The following is an 18128-nucleotide window of genomic DNA, read 5'->3' as shown; positions in this document are numbered from 1 at the left end:
AGTTTTCCATCAGTACCATGGAGATTTGAATGCACACTAATTCAACCCTTAAAGTCAATATACCACACTTTTGTCGAGAAGCACATAATAGGCAAAGCAAAAAACTGTCCAACTCCCAAAGGATGGACCTGTTCTTAAAAAGACATTCCATCCCTACAAAAATACCCATCTTTCCTGGGATACGGGAGGGATAAAGAACAAATATCAGTGACAAAAGCAGCAGTTGTTTTATGCATTCATACAATCAAGATCTAAACCTTTACAGCCGATTACCTAGAAAACACACAAGAGTTACAAGACAAGTTTAGGATACATCTTGAATCACACTGTAAGTGTTCATGCAGAAGCTGAAGTTAATGCAACGATCTATCCTCTATCACAGCAGCTCGTGCTTATGTGCAAATGCAAGACTGTTACACTCCAAACAATAGTAAACATTAAAACACAAGAATACTTCACAATGACAATAAACAGCAGTTAAGTTGTTTGTTCCAGCAGTTATTGCGCTATTTTCTGGACATCTCTCCAGTTAAAGGCTGCAGCAAGGTCTAATACCATCCTTTTTATTTATTTTTTTATTTTCTTCTTAGAATGCATATTTTCTAGACTTTGGTTCACAATGAAATCTCTGGATGTTTTAATTAAGGGCAACGGTCACCTTCCTGTGATTCAGATAGTGGCAGACTGAGGTAATACAACAATCCTCTTAAAAATAATAAAAACGAATTTTAAAGTGAGGCATCTATGGATATTCTGCAGGTGACCTGCAAAAACATTGACATTCTGATTTCAGAAAAATAAAGACCTACAAGGGTGATTTGTCTATCCAAGTATAGATTTTCCTGCTGAAAAGACATAAGCAAAAATAAAACCTACCTAACAGTTAATACATTTAGGCATACAAGATAAGCCCTGTCTTTATGAAAAAAAGCGACAAACAGCAATCACTGCTTGTCAGTACTGCACCAGTTTCAACTACCTTTTAAAGATGGAGATTTATTAAAGCTATACTGAAAAACAAAAAGCAGAGGCAGTATTTTTTTTTCTAATTTTTGTTTTTTTAGATAGGCCACTTGTTTAAATAATAGTTTATGTATAGTTTTCCAACTACCCGTGTATCCTGTACTAACAGGACTAACTTGCAGAACTGAAAAGCTAAATATAATAGTGAACAATGGGGAACTTCATCTTGGTAGAGACCTCTGAGCACATGGCTCAAATAGAGAAACAGGTAAAACTCCAGACTTGTTTAAACACCCCTCTAACCTTACACAGGATAAGCAACATATTACAGAACAGAGCTTGGGAGAAAAAACAAAATCCACAAATTTCCAAAATAAGAGAGGTGATAATAACGGAGGTCTGACAACACTGATGCCAATATTGTTAAAATCCAGTAGGCACAATTCATTATACTGCAATACACTCTAGGTAACAAAGGTTAAAAAACAAAAAAGTCACTATCCAGGCAAGTACCAGGAGCTGCAGCAATTCTACAGAACTGACCTCTCTCGCTCTTACCAGAGTGTAAAACGCAGCAGTACAACTCACAGTTCTTGGACAAAGCACTGGAGCTTCAGCAGCCCTTAGTRTTCACTTTACTGAAGAGCAAACCAAAGAAGCCACAAACAATGGGTGTAARACAAGACTTACTGCATCACCCAGTAAAGAACCCCAAATGAAGAGGGGAGAAAAAACAATCAAGCAACCCCCCCTAAAACAAAAAATACATCAACAAGCAGCAGTGCTTTCGCTACAGCCCAAAGTATTTCTTCTGTGCTTAATTTATTAAAGCCTCATATGACATAAGTGAGTACTGCCTGTTTTTTAAGATTGTATTATTTTAAAATACTTGCATATTCATGATTTCATGTTAAACAGTACAAGTTGTTAYGGTCTCATTCTACTTCTTACTCTATGCTGTATTCCAAATCTACATTCTAACTTTCATTGCAGAAGTTACACTTTTTCTTCAAAAACTAAAATGTAATTAAAAAAAGTAAAAACAATTAAAAAAATGTAAAATTGCTGCAGTTATTTGAGATTTCTCAAAGTTCTTTTAAAATTCCTGCTTTTATGGTGCAAATTAGTTAAGACTTAATTCATCATGTCAGATATATTCTGACTCCAAAAAATGAGAAGCTGTTTTATTGCTGGGGAGAGGGAGTGGAACATCTTTAAACACCACATCGGCAAAATACCTTCAGACTGTCAACCATCTTCAGTTACATTTTGGCTCCAAGCTTTGAAAAAGCCTTTCAAGTGGCCAACTTCACTAGAGTTTTTACTCTAATCAAGCACATAGGGTCCTATTTTTCCCTTTCAATTGATCCGTAAACTATCATAGGTTCTTTTAAATTAAAATAAAGCCCAACGATTTGGAATAACTAGCTTGTTGCTCATAACACTACCRGGTACACTTGTTCTTTTCAAGTAAAAATAACAAGAAAAGAATCTTTCCTCCCTCCCACCCCCCAAAAAAACATCTATCAGACCTGCCTACTGTGATCTTGAATAGCTACAGCTGGCAGGAGACAAAACGGACTAAGGAAACAGCATTACTGGCCTAATCCTATGGCATTAGAAACATTGCTCATCACTTTCAGGTATTCGTCACCAAAGTGTCTTATCAGTGCATATTATTATGTGCTGAAATGCAACAAAACTTTTCACAAAAATAGTTGTAGGCATGTTCATACAGAAGGTGTATATATATTTCAGATACATGTATACATATATATATATAGTATCAGCTTCAACCTGTACATAGATATTCTGAATTTGATCCTTAAAACACATCCATTTCAAATAGCATGGATGCCTTTCAAGGAAAAAGTGCTTGCTTGAGTTTATCCTGTGTGAACATGCCTCTTCTCTGTGCATTTGCCCAAGTAGCAATCTTTATGATCAACCCTTTAAACACACATATCAGAGGTATAAAAAGAAAAAAAAAAAAAGGAAAAAAAGGAAAATAAAACAGAAAAATGTAATATTGCCCTGATGCAGAAAGAATAATGCATAACTGAAGCAGCTTGGATTTTAAGTTATCTTGCATTCTGCAGCAAACAGATTTTTAAATAATTGTTGAAAATCTAGTTCCTCCATTTGTGTTATTGCTCCCCACTTGTAAGATTTCTCATTACACATCAACAGTACACAGAGGTTCGCTACCAGGCTGAGCTGATTCTACTATTGTCATTTTGGGCTTCTTTCGTGTTTCCTCCTAGAGAGAAAAAAATAATAATAAAATAAAAAAGATACGTAAAACAGATCGAAACCAAGAACACAATATTAAAATATAGTCTTAGAAGTCTTCAAAATTTTTGCCAAAAGTTAGATCTTCATCTTTGTAAAAAGCTCATTTGTTCTAGTATTAAAAAACAGCAGGTAAAAACAAGTCATTTGCCTGYTAAAAATAAAGCATGAGAATTTCTCTAAAAACTAGCCCAATAATCAAGTTTTGAACATTTGCCCTTTACATGAAATATTTTAAAAAACAACAAAATGCAAGAATAATTGGCAAGTCTAACATTTGTCATTTTTTCTTGTTTGTAAATACAAAAAAAAAAGATGCACAGCCACTACTCACTCTTTCTTGAGCCAATTTTTTCATTTCTTCCTGCAGCTTGTTCAGAATGTGCAGATTTGGCTTGTTCTTTTTGGCATACTGCTGAAGTTCTATCACACTTTTATCAGACGTTTCCTATTCAATAGAACCATAAGCAACAACAGTACTTTAATAAAATAAATCCAAATACATGGAATTACACGGAAAAATAGATGTGATGTGTTTGCTTAAATAACAACAAATCTTTCACTGAGTTAGTTACATATTAAATAAGTTACATAATAAGTCATTTAAATTTCAGACTGAAAAATCTAAATGAGATGAACAGACTTGTTATCCTCGGTGAGAATGTTTTTGGCAATAGCTAGATATGAGAATCAACTCAGAAGGCAGGATTAATCATCAAACATTGTTTATCATGACAGGAAAAAACAGTATTATGCCAAAACAGGCATCATTAAAGCTTTGTTTTAATAAAATAAAGAACAATGCCAAGATTCAATCAAAACTTACAATCAAACAAAATTACCTGTTTAACCATCTTGCTGCTCTCTCTGCCATACATACGCAAAAGAGAACCCCAATTTTTCACATGTGGATGCAGTAGCTGTAGGATTTTCTGTGAAGCTAATTGTTTCCCCACTCTTTTATTTTTGCCTGTAAAAACAATTGAGAAAATGTGTCATGCCAGGACCTTCCATAATTAGCAGAACATCAATATTTACTCACATTACCAAAATTTAGATAGTAGAGGAGAGCAGAATAAGTGTAAAATGAGCTAGAAAGCTTAACAAGTAGCTGACACAATGATTAATAAAGGAAAGTGGGAGAAGGAATATATTAAAMATCACACTGAAGCACTGTACTTACACCAGCCTCGCACTGTGTGCTTGCCACAAGTCATGACGTATTCRCTCTTCTGATTTTTACCAGGAATCACTTCAAACTTTATGGATGTGTCACCCATTCCATGGTTTCTTAAACACAACAAGCAGTATCATAAGGTAAGTAAAATTACAATTAACTGAAATAGTTACAGTTGTCTTTAACAGTCAGTGCAGTGGAATAATATTTAAATTTATATATTTAAAGACATATTAATAAGAGAGTACTGYTTTAGACCAGTAACTTGGTTTAAATTGAAAGGAAGTCCTATATAAGGGGGAAAGAAAAGTATCAAGACTAAAGCCTAATCTCAGAATACAAGAAGCATAAACATCAAACATGAGTTAAGGGACAGTACCCACTTTAGGCTGTGCCTTGCCTGTGCTGTGCCTTGCCTGTGGGCTTAGCCAGCCCACAAGCATCTTCAAGCTACCAGCATCCAAGTGGATGAACAAAGAACTCTGACCCAAACAAACATCTATATGCAAAAGAATTGGCTCCCGATTATCCCCCTTACCTTTTAAGGCACTCATGGAGAATCTGATATGGAGACAAGAGTCCAGCTTTACTGGTCAGTTCATATACCCGTGAGTCCTCAATACTGATATGGTTAAAATACTACAAAGGAATTGAAAAAGGTTACTGAACATTTATGCAAATAAAAGTTTCCAGTGATGATGTTCATCAGGTAAGGAGACAATACCTCAAGTTCTTCACTGTCTTTGGGCTTCTCCTCAGAGGTCTGTTTAACAAAATCAGGAATAAGGATTTCCAGTGTAGCTCGAGCTGTAGAAAAAGTTTCAGTGTCTTGATTACTTTTACTTTAAACAGGGATTCTGATCAAAAACAGCAGAATAAAAAGGATTTAAGCAATTCTCAAACTCAGTAAGAATTTCCTGGGTAGTAGGGGAAAGATATTTCTACTAAGGTATTCCTAAGGTATACAACATTCTCATTAAGCTATTCATTGTCTACATACTTTTTAATAAATCACACAATTAAAACTAGTTACTGAAGAATTGTATTTGGAAATTCACAGCAAAACCCACTTAGCATAATACAATCGTTCTACAGAAAAAGAATCAAAACCATCAGAAGAGTTATTTCTAAGAGGGTAAAGGTTTAGATTTTGCTAAAGCCATAAGCCAGGTGTTCATACAACAAGTGACTGAACAAATTCATTTACCTGACTTTAGATATTAGCTTATATACTGTTGACCTGTACTGAGTAGTGTAAAAATGTGTATTCGGGGGGTGGGGGGAAGTCAGGTATATTGATTTGAAGAAGAAATTAAGTTTTTTCATGTTTTATTTGTCCCATGAAGTTGTTTGATCTTGAGCTTGCATAAAAATACTGTTGTAGAGGGCAGTTCCATCTTCTTGAAAGAATATGGGGAAAAAAATCTCATCTTCTTTAATTAGTACTAAAATTAATCCTACTTACTATTACCAATAAGTCATTTTTGAAGCATAAATGAAAAGAGATAAGCAATTCAGCAGTTAATATTAAGCAAGRAAAGAATGTTACCAGCTTTATTCTTGGCAAGTTTTTTGCTGCTGGCAGTTCCAGCCCCATAAGTCACTCCATCAATAATCACCGAGGCTCCAAAAGGCTCACTTGGGTTCTCTGGAAAGGTGGGGAGGAAGGAAGGGTCAGGGAAGGAAAAAAGGATTTTTAAAAACTCACCATTTAAAACATCACAAACATAGAGAATTCTCATTATCAAATTTTATATTAACCTCAATTTCAGGTTGAAGTCTTAGTAGAAGTCACCCAGCCTAGATGAGCAACGACTAAATTACCTCTCTCATGACTGACAGAGTAAAATTAAAATCTGCTTAAAAACACAAACCTACTAAAAGACACCCCTTCAGCATTTCACATAGGCCCCTCACATTAATCATTCGAAGTCTTTCCACCTCCTTTATTTCCCTCCTTTTACTACTATGAGTAAAACTGGCTCACGTTCATACCAAAGCAGTTCTCATATGAGCTTTTTGAAGGTTGCACACAACTAAATTTCTCCATAAATATTGAAGTAATAACAGTTTTAGCAGTGACTTGAGACAATGGCATGAATGACTAGAGCTATGCAGCCACTTTCAGTTTCCACTTACACTTTTCAAGATCACTTTATACACAGACTATTCTCTAAGGAAGATCAAATTTAATCATGGAATGTTAAGATATGACACTCTCAAGACACTCTAACATTTTATTATTTTTCTAAAGATATTCAAGAGTCAGTGTAGAAGTCCTTCAAGACAACTGTGGTCAATTAGAAACCTTAACAGACTTACCACATTCAAAGAAATTGTAAACAGGGCGAACCTTTAGGACTCGTTGCATGTATTCATGCAGTATGCAAACTTCAGATTTCCCATTGGGATTAATGACAAACTCTAAAGGAAAACATGGGAGAGAAAAAGACAACTAAGTAATGTGGTCTTTAAGAAAAAAAGTGACATGGATAATTGTCTTGCCTAAGTTAAACATAACACAGTTTAACCAGGCATGGATATTTAAAGACCCAAAACCTTTTTCTCAGAAAAGGTACTAAGAAACAAGTCAGAGAATTTTTTTTGCACTTCTTACATCTGAAACCAAATGAGAAATACATCTTTCAAGTCTCCCGATTCTTTCCTGCAACAGTACCATGAATCAAGAGCACAAGCCCTGTCTCACTGGACATCTCTGTGGGATGCGACCAAATGCAGAACACATCACGTGACTTAGACGCATAAAGTCCAAATAAGCAGCCACAAGGCGCCTCTAAACGTTCAACTCACAATGAAATATATTAGCTAAGAGTTTTACACTAAATCATCTTTCACAAGGTAACATAACACCGTAATTCACTCTGCCATCATTTTCCTATACACATACACATCTTAAAGCATGTAACACTCACATTAGAAACAGCAAATATTTTCACAAGGTGATTTTTTCAAGGTCTCACCATACTGCAGTTAGACTGCGGCTACACAATGAGCATAAGTATAAATTTATCTCCCCCAGATATATTGTCCACATCACAAAATATGTAACCGCATACAGTCATCTCCGACCATCAGCATATTTTAAAACAGTAATTTTAATTATAGTTTTAACATGGATCATTTTAACATTTATGATCAGCCCCTAATTTGGGGCCGAGTAGAACAGATACAGAACTAAAAAGGTAGCAGCATTCAATTACTGAGCAGGAGAGTTTTCAGTGACAATTAACAGTAACAACTAGCTGAAGGCAATAACCAGTTAGTTACCAGGACTGGGGATTTCTTTTTTTAAATACAAAATATATTTTGTTAATTTTCTTTTTTTTCCTTTACTTTCTAACATGATAGATTCAAGACCACAGAACTTCAGAAGTGAGTTTATTACAGAATTAATTTCTGGCCAAGTTCAGAACTAGAATTATCCTCTGAAACACGCTGCTTGAACCCCAACGGAGGGAACTCACCTTTCTTTGTGGGTGCGTCCTGCACGGACAAGGTGATGAGTTTCTGGTTGGCAGGCAGAATAGGCCGCTCGGACTCCGCCTGCTTCCGTTTCATCTCGCGATTGAACTGCCGCCTCTCAGCCCAGGTCCGGAACTTCTTGACAGTGACTTGTTCAAAGTCAAAACGCTTTTCAAGGTAGCGTCTAAAATCCTCCAGGTCTAATAAACATACACACGTTATTCTTATTGACTATTGAGGATGCATTACATTCAACATTTCCGCTGCTGTGGATGTGCTGTAAACCATACTATTTTACATTAAGGGAACTCACTACTATGTAAAGCTTGAAATGTTTGGGCAAACTGAAAAATACACATTTTATATTGACACTTGAAGATTTTAACAATCCCTAACACTAGTGTAATATCCAGCAACACACTAACAGTTGTACTACTTAAATGAGCCTCTGCTTCAGCATTTACTTACCTTCTCATTACCTAGAAGAAATGCATACAGTGAAAAACAGCACACTATAAGCCTCATTTTCCTGAAAGCAGAAGTATTGCTGCCTACTTACTAAACAATGCATCAGAAAGACCATATAATAATGCTCCATAAACATCACGACTGGCTTCTAAATTTACTTTAATATATTGTTCTCCCCCACCCACCCTAGAAAACCATCCCTCAGAGTAAAGCTGCATTTACTTTATAGGATGTTTCTGCAGATACAATGAGCAAAAATAAGAGCAGCATGTCAAGATGCAAACGAACAACAGAGAGCTGCTGACAATGCTTCCTTCCACAACAAATCTCAAATGCAAGTCACACTTGTATTTGATCATGCACCGAATAATCTTTTTTTCAACAATACAGTGAAATTCTCTAAGAACAGAGAGCTGCATGAGCTACACGTGGAAAATAAGTTCTTACTATTCCTAGTTTTCACAGAAGTATTGGAGATTTATTAGTTTTGTTTTTGTAAGTCTTTGATATGATTTTAGGATTAAAAGGGACATACATAAGAGTAAGTTTTACATTTTAATACCATGAGGACAACCAGTAATAGCCTAGAATCCACGCCAATATTCTGAGCAGCATTAATTTTACGTAGTACTCTCAAGTAAAAAGTTGGGGAAGAATTTGATGAGTTTCTCTATAAATTGGGAAGGGAAGGGCAGGGAAGTTTAGCATGACTTATTTTGACAGATAGTGAATAAAAGCCGCCAGACTTGTATGAATAAAATACTGAAGCATCGACATCCCTTTGAAAGGGTGCAAATGTGCATGATTCATTCTGTATTGTGTGAATAAGCTAATCAAGTTCAACTGTATCATTTACCTTAACCGATTATACTGAAAACGGGTGTAATTAAGACAACACAAAGAACGTACAGAAAAAGCTTATTTACAAGAATATGCACACATATACTTGATAACAGCAATCCTTATGATAGTGATTAATTTAATTGAATCATACTGAGGTAAAATCTACAGCACTAAGTCCCCCAAATTTTCATTCTTGCGTAGCAAACTTTTGCACAGACATGCTCTTGAAAAATCTTTAAATATCAAAGTGTGCATGTCTTCCTTCATGTTATCATGATTGATTTACAAAACTGGACCTGTTTTTCCAGATACTTCAATAGCAGAAACTATACAGAAAGAAACTTACCCTTTGAGTAATATGTTATTCAGTTGGCAAGCCAGGAATGAARTGCAAGAGTTCTAAATGCCACTACCCCACAGCTTTAGCCAAGAAAAGTCTGCTTCCCATTCTTACCTACAGATTCATCTTTACATACTTCAACTTTGGCCTTAACTTGTCCTAAGGCTCCTTGTGCTGCATCTCCCCCTGCAGGGTCTTTGTCATCTAAAGGCCCTGAATCAGCAGCAGTGGAATCTGGCTCTTCCGTTTGGCAGTCCAGGTCGGAGGATTTATCTATGTGCTTTACAGGTGATACCTCCCCATTTGGGGTTATGTCATTATTTTGTTCCCTTTCTTCGTTTTCCTTCATTTTTTTGTAATGCAAGCAGGGAATGCTACTAAGGGGAGGATCATGTTTCTGCAAATACAAAATATACACAGAGTTTCAGTAGTGCTAGTTGACACCTACGTGATCTAAGTAGATTTCATGCAATAAATTATCTAAATACGCTTTCTAATGTAATAAAACTAACATATTGCAGCTATATGCTAAAATAAAAAAGCAAAAGACCAACTCATCTCAACCACCCAAACTCACTGCAAAATGGAATTAAAAAAAATTGTTATCACATTTTCATGGAAAAAAACACGTTCGCTTTTCAAGTAGTTCTAGCACCGGAAATAAGCCTGCTAGAAGAGAAAATCATTCAGTCATCAGCAAAAACAGGTCTAATTTTTTGAATTTCCACAAGTATTTTTTAAGAAAATGACAGTTCTCACCCTTATGCTTCCTGTTCCCAAGAAATAAGGTCTAGACCAGGTAACAACTCTAGATTCTCTGTGCAGATATACAGGAATGCCTGAGTTATGGAATGTCATGATCCATCCATCTGGCAAAGGTTCTGTAGGAGGGCGGCCACGACCTTTAAACAAAGAATGGCTTTAAACTTGTACAAACTCCTTATAAGGTCACAAAAAGAGAAAGAATCAAGATTTTTATTTTTATTGCTTTCTCTCAGAGAATAAAATGATCCTGAAATAAGACAAAAAAAGTTCTGYAGAAAGTTTCTTTTAATAAAATAGCATACGCTTCCAAGTCACAATAATTTTTGCCAATTTTCAGATTCCATGGGCATATACCATTTTAACACTATACTGATATAATACTGTTCTAACAATAAACATTTCAACACTAAAACAGAAAAGATCCCATCCAGGACAGAATTTTCACAGTATCACAAACAAGGTCATCACCTATGTTCACCTCCCCACTACTGCAATAATATTCACAATTTTCCAAAAAACAATTCAAACTACATTTGCATTAAATTAAAGAGAGAGAGATAAAATGCACTCCTAGCCTTCAACTTCACAATTAAGGAACATGAAAACCACATCCTATGGTAGGAAGCCTTTGAACAGTAAAACCTGTAACATATCCCCTATTAGACGAAAAACGCTATCCCCTAAGCTTTTATTTACTTTGCATACCTTTCTGTTGTACATATGTCACACCAAAAAAATGTACACATGTTAGTGAGCACTAACTTACTTTTAAGTACAGTTTTAATTTTGGTCATCATTGGCTGCACGCTTGTTTCTCCATCAGACTGGTGATCACTCTCACCACCGTATTTCTCATTTTCTAGTCTCCGTGTTTTGGGTGCTCGAAGACCTTCTTCCAGAAGAGCATCCACATCATTATCAAAATCATCCTGAAAGAAATGGCATCAGACACCACTCTCCTGGAGCTTCCCTTTCCCCGTGCACAGGGAAAGTTATTATTTCTAGAGAAACTAGAAATTTCCAGTGATCATAGTAAAAAGATTGAAGAATCAGAAAATTAGAAAAGACTGAAAATTAGAAAATAAGTTTTCATAAGCAGAATTAGTATTTTTCATGATAAACATGCAAACAGTTTTAAGAATGTAAGATGCCGTTTACATTTTTTTTTAATAACGAGACTGAAGCTGCTGCCACACAACTCAAAAGTTTTACCAAGATAATTAATGAGTTTTCAAATAAAGAAAAAATCTGTAGTCAGTGACATARTATCAGTAATTCTGTCTCCAAAAATGTTGGATTTTGACTCAAGTAGTGGACATTTCTAGAATAAACTGTATTTAACGAAAATCTCTGCATATGTCTTTACAATCACTTTTAATCCTCACCCCACCAAAAACTATGGATTTACTTACCTCATAGGAGTAATTCAAGGTTTCTTCATCCACTTTATCTCTCTGAACAATTGCTTTAGATGTAAACCCTCCTCCTTCTTCATCTATTTCCATCAAATTGTCGGTAAAATCTTCTAATTCATCCAGAACTGCATATTCCACTCTCTTTTCCTGATCAGTATCATTTTCATCATCCTTCTTGTCATCATTTTCACCCCCTGTTCCTACAGCTTTACCATTACTGCCAGCAAAAGGACAAACATGCAAATCCCCATTGACATTATTAGTACCAAAATCTGTATCTGCCTTATAATCTTGCTCAACTCCAGTGTACAGAACTTTCCTATCTTTGCTTTTGCAGCTTTCTGTAAAGCTAACACTAATCTTTACATCTTTAAGTAACTTAAGATCTGGGGTGAACTTTCGAACTGAAAGTGCATGACGAGCAGTTCTCGGGCTTTGGTCACTACTGTTGGGGTCTATTATAAGACGACTTTTGTAGCAGGCAGATCCCTTTGTGAGAAGCTGTGTTCTGCAGATACTGTGCGTGTCCCCAGCAGGGGTATCTGACTGTCCATCACCACCAGAGCTAACGTCCATTACCTCTGCGTCACTGGACGTTTGCAGGGGAGGTGGTGGAGGCTGTTCGTTAGGCGGCAGAGGTGGGGGACAAGTATGGTTCTCCACATTCATTTCTCTTGCAGGTTCATTAGGGAGGGGAGGTACATTTTCATATTTCTCCATATTTAAAACTGTGAAACTACTGCTTTAAAAAAAATGCTTTAAATAAATGCATATATCTATATTCCTAACATGCATAAGTCCATCAAGCCAGGTTTATCATGTTCTATTCAATATGCAACACTGATGATTCAGTTAAGCTGACTACATTGTTCTTTTCATTAATGTAGACAGCTTTCAGAATCACTGTCTCAATTATTGGAAATCACAATGCATTCAGCTTAAGTAGCTGAAGACTAAGACTGCATCTTCACTGGACAAGCAGCTCTCCTCTTCTTTCAACCTACAAGAAGAAAAAAGGTATTTGTCACAAAAGGAAAATAAGAAAAATACAGAAAAAGTATCCTAACCCAAAAAGAAAATCCTTCTCATATTTTTATTTGAAATTTAGTATCTGTTCCTCCCCCATAATACTGACAATATCAACATATCTTGGTACCATTTTGATTTAGAAAACTTGATTTAGAGAATTAGAAATCAGACTGCTATCTCCTGATCTGTGCACAGCAGAGGATTTGCTCACACACAGTTGTCTGTATCTGCTGACTGATCCTGCTTGTTTATCAGGCAAAGCATTAACCACTGCTTTCATATGGGATAGATTAAAAGCTACTGACATACATGTATTTAAAATAATTTGGTATTAGGGTTATACTTACCCAAAACAAGAGAAACAATGCTTGAGCTTTAATGCTATTTGAAAAAAAACTGTCAGGCTTTTAACAACTATGATTTATAAGGCAGATGGCCTTCAGAAAGCTCAAATCACTGCATATTTTTGATATCCCACTAGCAGCTTTAACAGGAAATGCGGTACTTTACTAAAGAAAAAATACAAGAAAAGAATCTCTAGATAATCTATTACTAGATGCTTGATATTATATTCTTGTTCAATCCATATTATTATGGGAATAGTTATTTGTTATGCCTAACAGATTCAGACAGTGTTACTGTAAGAAAATCAGCTGTCTAAATCTGCTCTGTTCAAAGTACTTCCAGGTAGCAGAGAAAATCTAACCAAACACACTAGAAAGAGAAGCTACGAGCCCCTAGTGTCACTTACAACATTTGAAGACTACAGGGAAGAACGTCCAGGTTGTCACCGGGGACTTAGAGAAGCCAAACATAATTCTATTATGCATCTCTATGCCAGCTCRGACAAAACAAACTTCTACATCAGTGTTCAAACACCAACCAGGGCAAGGTAGAAAGGGGGTGTCCACAGTTACAACGGAACCAGGAAAAAATAACAATACATATAACCTACCTGAAGGCTGGAAGGAAACAAAACTTAAGTGAGCTTATATTCTTGTTTTAGTGATTCACACTTAAAAAGAAAATGCTGTACAGAAGAACTGTCCATTTTTTAACTCATATTTTCTTCTAGACATCCAAGTGTAAGGCATATTCAACACACAGAGCTTGACATGCACTGTGTGTCTTGGTCCTCCTAAGGAATATGACTCCATTTTGATAAAAGCTCTAAAATAATCCCATCTTCCTTATTGTGAATATATTAGAAGAAATTATCACACATAATGAAAAGCAGCTCAAAGACAAGCAATCCTGTGTATTTGAATTAATCAAATTTTAAACTGTGGTGATAATATGGTCACTATAGGAGGATTCAATTCCCTAGACTTTCAAAAGATCCTGAAACATATCACATTACACAGAACACCTCTAGAAATATATTTACATACAACATCTTTTCCTACTCCCATCCTCAGATACAAAATAGAGAGAATTGTACATTGTTGGTTTCTTCATTAATTCTGAACAAAAGAAAGAGTCAAGGGTCATGATATAAATTCAGTAACTACTGGAAATTAAATGTCTAAGTAATCTCTTTCTYCCATCTTACAGTCTTTTGAAGATGGGTAAAATCAGAAATGGAAGCAATTTACATAGCCAAAAACTCCTAAAGCCAGTGTGCTTGAAAGACAGATAACTTCACTGTTAAGTGAATCATAAGATCAAGGAGCTACCTGATCCCATTAGAAAGATGATTTATGACAAGTTGTAAAAGATGGTAAAGAATGCAGTTTCCACATCCCTGATCACGTCCCTGCTCCAACTCCAAAGAGTGTTTTAGCAACACTAATAACAGAACACAAGAAATTAATCTTCATCTGCCAAGATTTGGCAGCTCTCTGATGTTRCACCTCTGCTCTTTGCAGAAAAGATGTTACTACATTCAAGCACTATTAACTATAAAATTCTTGTCATCTTTACCTTCCTGACAGGCTTGAAGTAACAAATTGCACAGCAAATCACTGCCAGGGATTCTCTCCTACCATTCAGTACACAAACTGTCACAAGAACAAATRCTAAACAAAGACAGCTTTGAAGTAGCTTTCTTATTTCTTGCCATAAACCTACCACATCCCTGGGCAGGGCAAAACGCATCTGGCAGCTCTAAATTACAGTATGCTGCAATATCTTCCTATAAGCTATTTAAAAATAAATAAATAAATCCTTGCCTACTTTCTTGCCAATTGATGCCTACTGGCTGAAAAAAGCCAGTAATGATTTATCCTTAGATAACCTGTACTACAGCAGAGAGAGAAGCAATAGAAGCTTAAAAGGATGAATTAGAAGGATGTATACGTTAAAAACAACCAAATGGCACTTAGACAAAGATAACCAAACAACCATATGCAAAAAAAWATAAAAAGACTAAGACTACTAGGTTATGCAATTTAAAAATATAACAAAGTTTCACTTGTTTATTATAATCTTTAGTTAACTTAGCCCAAAAGAACAGATCTTATTCTCTAAGGTCTTAACAAGTTCCATTACGAGGTTCCTATAGGATTCAGAAAGCTGACTGTCAAACCTGCTTCTCATAATAGCCAACTATTCATAAAAGAATTCAGACACCTTAAAAAGACAAGAAGCACTTCAGACAGCTAAAAATATGGATGAACCAAACATTCAGGGAAATATGGATGAATCAAATAAAACACAAATGCACAGCTAATATACTGCACATATCACCAATACACAAAAAGTCCACATTTTAGCACATTACATGTAAAAGAACTGCATCACAAAGTAAAAGTAAACTCAGAGAAATAGATACAGTGGGCATTTAAGTGTAACATAACAAACTGAGTAAGTTTCCAACAAAAGCAGCATATTGGAACTCCTCCACTTTCTTTAGTTGTCTTATAGACCTATATCTATTCAAAGAAGAAAGAAAAAGGAAAAGAAAAAGAAGAAAGAAAAAGGAACAATATAAACACAGATTCTGACTTCAGAAAGCATTACTTTCAAAAAGTATTTGCATCTTTGCCATGAACTGCTAACTTCACATTCAGTGCACCCCAGAAGAAAGAGTGGCTCTGAGCAAACTCCCCTTATTTTCTATCCAAATATAAAGTCCTTTCCCTCATCCTCTGGCTTCAAAGGGCAGCTTTACAGARCAGAAATAATGATGCACTGACCACACTTAAAAATCAACTAAACTCTAAAACTCTAAAGTAAGCCTCACTCCCCATCATCCATCTTCTTCCTATCCTCTACACCTATTGTATGTTGTTTGGACACACATTTCGTCCTAAGAATAAATTTAAGTATGAAATGCTAGAATAAAAATCAAACAAAAAGAGTAAGATTAGGTTTTTTATTTCCGTAAAAACAAAACAGGAATTTCYGAATAAAAACGTTCTGTAAATCGCCACGACGTACAAGAATGCACTTGCCTGCATACTACTAGTTTTAGCAGAGAAAGATTCTGCAACCATTTTGCAGGAGTCATCCAGGCAGCTTCAGAAAAGCCACTGAGGGGCCCAACAGTAACTTCGGCAATGGCAAATTCAGACACGGCTAAAGAACTTCTCAAGTTTATAAGACCTCATCCAACAGAGCTACATCTCATTTCTGAAGGAGAAGAGTATGTGATGATGGAAAGGCACATCTGTAAGCGGCCAGGTAATTGTTGTGCCTTTTTTTTTTTCCCCTCCCCTCTCTCCAGGGCTTAAATGTTTTCAAATTAATGGGGTGAAACAGGAAAAAGTTTAAAAATAAAATTAAACAAAAACCCTGCAATTCAGTGTCTGGAAGGGGCAAACYGCTTCCATTCACCTAACAACTGGCTTCTCAGTTGTAAAGAAAAGCCACGGACATAAAAGCCCTCTCACCAACCCCTCCTCCCACCAAAGCAAAGCAATCCTAGCAATCACAAAGCTACACAAAGAACCAGCCAGTTGGGTTTTTTTTATCCAGCGTTAAAGAGTCCTAAAGTTTCCTAAGCAGAAGGGAGAAGAGAAATACTCAGGAAAGAAAAGTTAAAGAACCAACTCCAGGGTCTGTAACTGAGGGAGTAAACAAAACCAACGGGCTTCACACAACAAGCTCTCTATCCCACCCAAAGAGGGAATGTGTTAACCGCCTTTAACCGTCTCTTAATTTACTTACTGAGCGTGCTCTACCACCTCAGCACGCAAAAGATGCTGCGGATAAACCTGGTGTCAATGGAACAACCTTTATATTGAAAACGTGGTGTAGGAAACGGAGCTAGCTGATTCAGACTTTCATTTGAAAAGGAAGTATGATCAAGTGAGAGTAAATTCCTCCCTTCTCCTACCCACCATTAAAAAAAAAAAAAAAAAAGGAGTTTTAGAAAATTTCCCTTTAGAAAGATCAGAAAGGGACAAGTAAAACACAGGGAAGGAGACATTTGAGAATCAGCACTAAAAACCTGTAAACATATCAAAAGAAAACCTTCTTTCACCAATCCATGCTAAGGACAAAAGGCACAAGGCAGAGACCTTTACTTCCCCAAAAAAAAAAGAAAGAAAAATAAAGAAGTTCAGAAACCTGAGCCATTCAGAAGACTGAAATGGGTAATCGGGAGGAAGAAATACAGGAGTTCCACGAATAAGAAGAGCTCCAGAAGAAGAAACTGGAGGTTTGGGCAGGCCACAACTTTCTCTTCACCGCCCCCAAGGGCCAAGAAAAAAGGAGAAGGGGCGGCCCGCACGTGGCGGGCAAGGAGCGCTGCGTTTTCTACCCAACTCTGCAGGGCAGCAGAGGCAGAACCTCCACCCGCCGAGCGCCAASGGGGAAGAGCCCCTCCCGCCGCGCTACGCGGGGTGCAACCGGCGCAGGGCGAAATGGAAGGCGGGGAGCACAAAGCTACGGCGCTTCCTCCGCTCCTGCCGCCCCGCGCGCGGCTCCAGGCGGCGGCCGGCGGAGCTCGAGAGCGAGGGCAGCCCCGCCGGCAGCTCGAGCCGCGGCCCGCGGGGACGCAGGGGTTACAGCCCGCGCGGCGGCGATTGGGCCGCGCAGGCCCCGCTCGTGCCCGCCCTCCGCGGCGCCGCAGCCCGCAGGGCTCGCACCCACCTGGGCCATTCCCGGCGTCCCTGCCGCTCCTGGTGCCCGGGCCCGGCGCGGGGGCAGGAGGCGGCGGTGAGGGAGGCGCTGGCGCSGCCGCTTCACCACAACCTCCTCCCGCTCCGCGCCGCCACCTCCGCCGCCATCTTTAAACGCCTGCTCCGAGCAGCTCCCGTGCTCGCGGGTGGGGCTCGCCCCTCGCCCAGCCAATTACGTTGCCAATCCCTGCTGTCACGAATTTGAACTCTCGCTACCTATTGGTCTTYTACCGGGCACGTTATCCCGCTCTACCAATAGCAGCACGAACGGCAGATGCCCTCATGGT

At 37.5% G+C, this 18128-nt stretch overlaps 1 protein-coding gene across 1 annotated transcript; it reads right to left on the bottom strand.

Moving 5' to 3' along the window:
- Positions 1-2878: 2878 nt before the first annotated feature.
- DGCR8 (DGCR8, microprocessor complex subunit) lies at positions 2879-12466 on the bottom strand. Its single transcript, XM_026037778.1, has 13 exons — positions 11744-12466; positions 11098-11260; positions 10326-10468; positions 9681-9963; positions 7918-8115; positions 6755-6856; positions 5982-6080; positions 5157-5239; positions 4971-5071; positions 4439-4545; positions 4098-4225; positions 3590-3703; positions 2879-3223 (listed from the first exon to the last, which is right to left on the bottom strand). The coding sequence occupies exons 1-13, from the start codon at positions 12464-12466 to the stop codon at positions 3140-3142; spliced, it is 2328 nt and encodes a 775-aa protein (XP_025893563.1). The 3' UTR covers positions 2879-3139.
- Between the last annotated feature and the right edge of the window lie 5662 nt (positions 12467-18128).

Source organism: Nothoprocta perdicaria, unplaced genomic scaffold (assembly GCF_003342845.1).
Source record: "Nothoprocta perdicaria isolate Ctin4 unplaced genomic scaffold, notPer1 scaffold_2, whole genome shotgun sequence".
Classification (NCBI taxonomy): Eukaryota; Metazoa; Chordata; class Aves; order Tinamiformes; family Tinamidae; genus Nothoprocta; species Nothoprocta perdicaria.
This window is presented reverse-complemented; position numbering and strand designations above follow the sequence as displayed.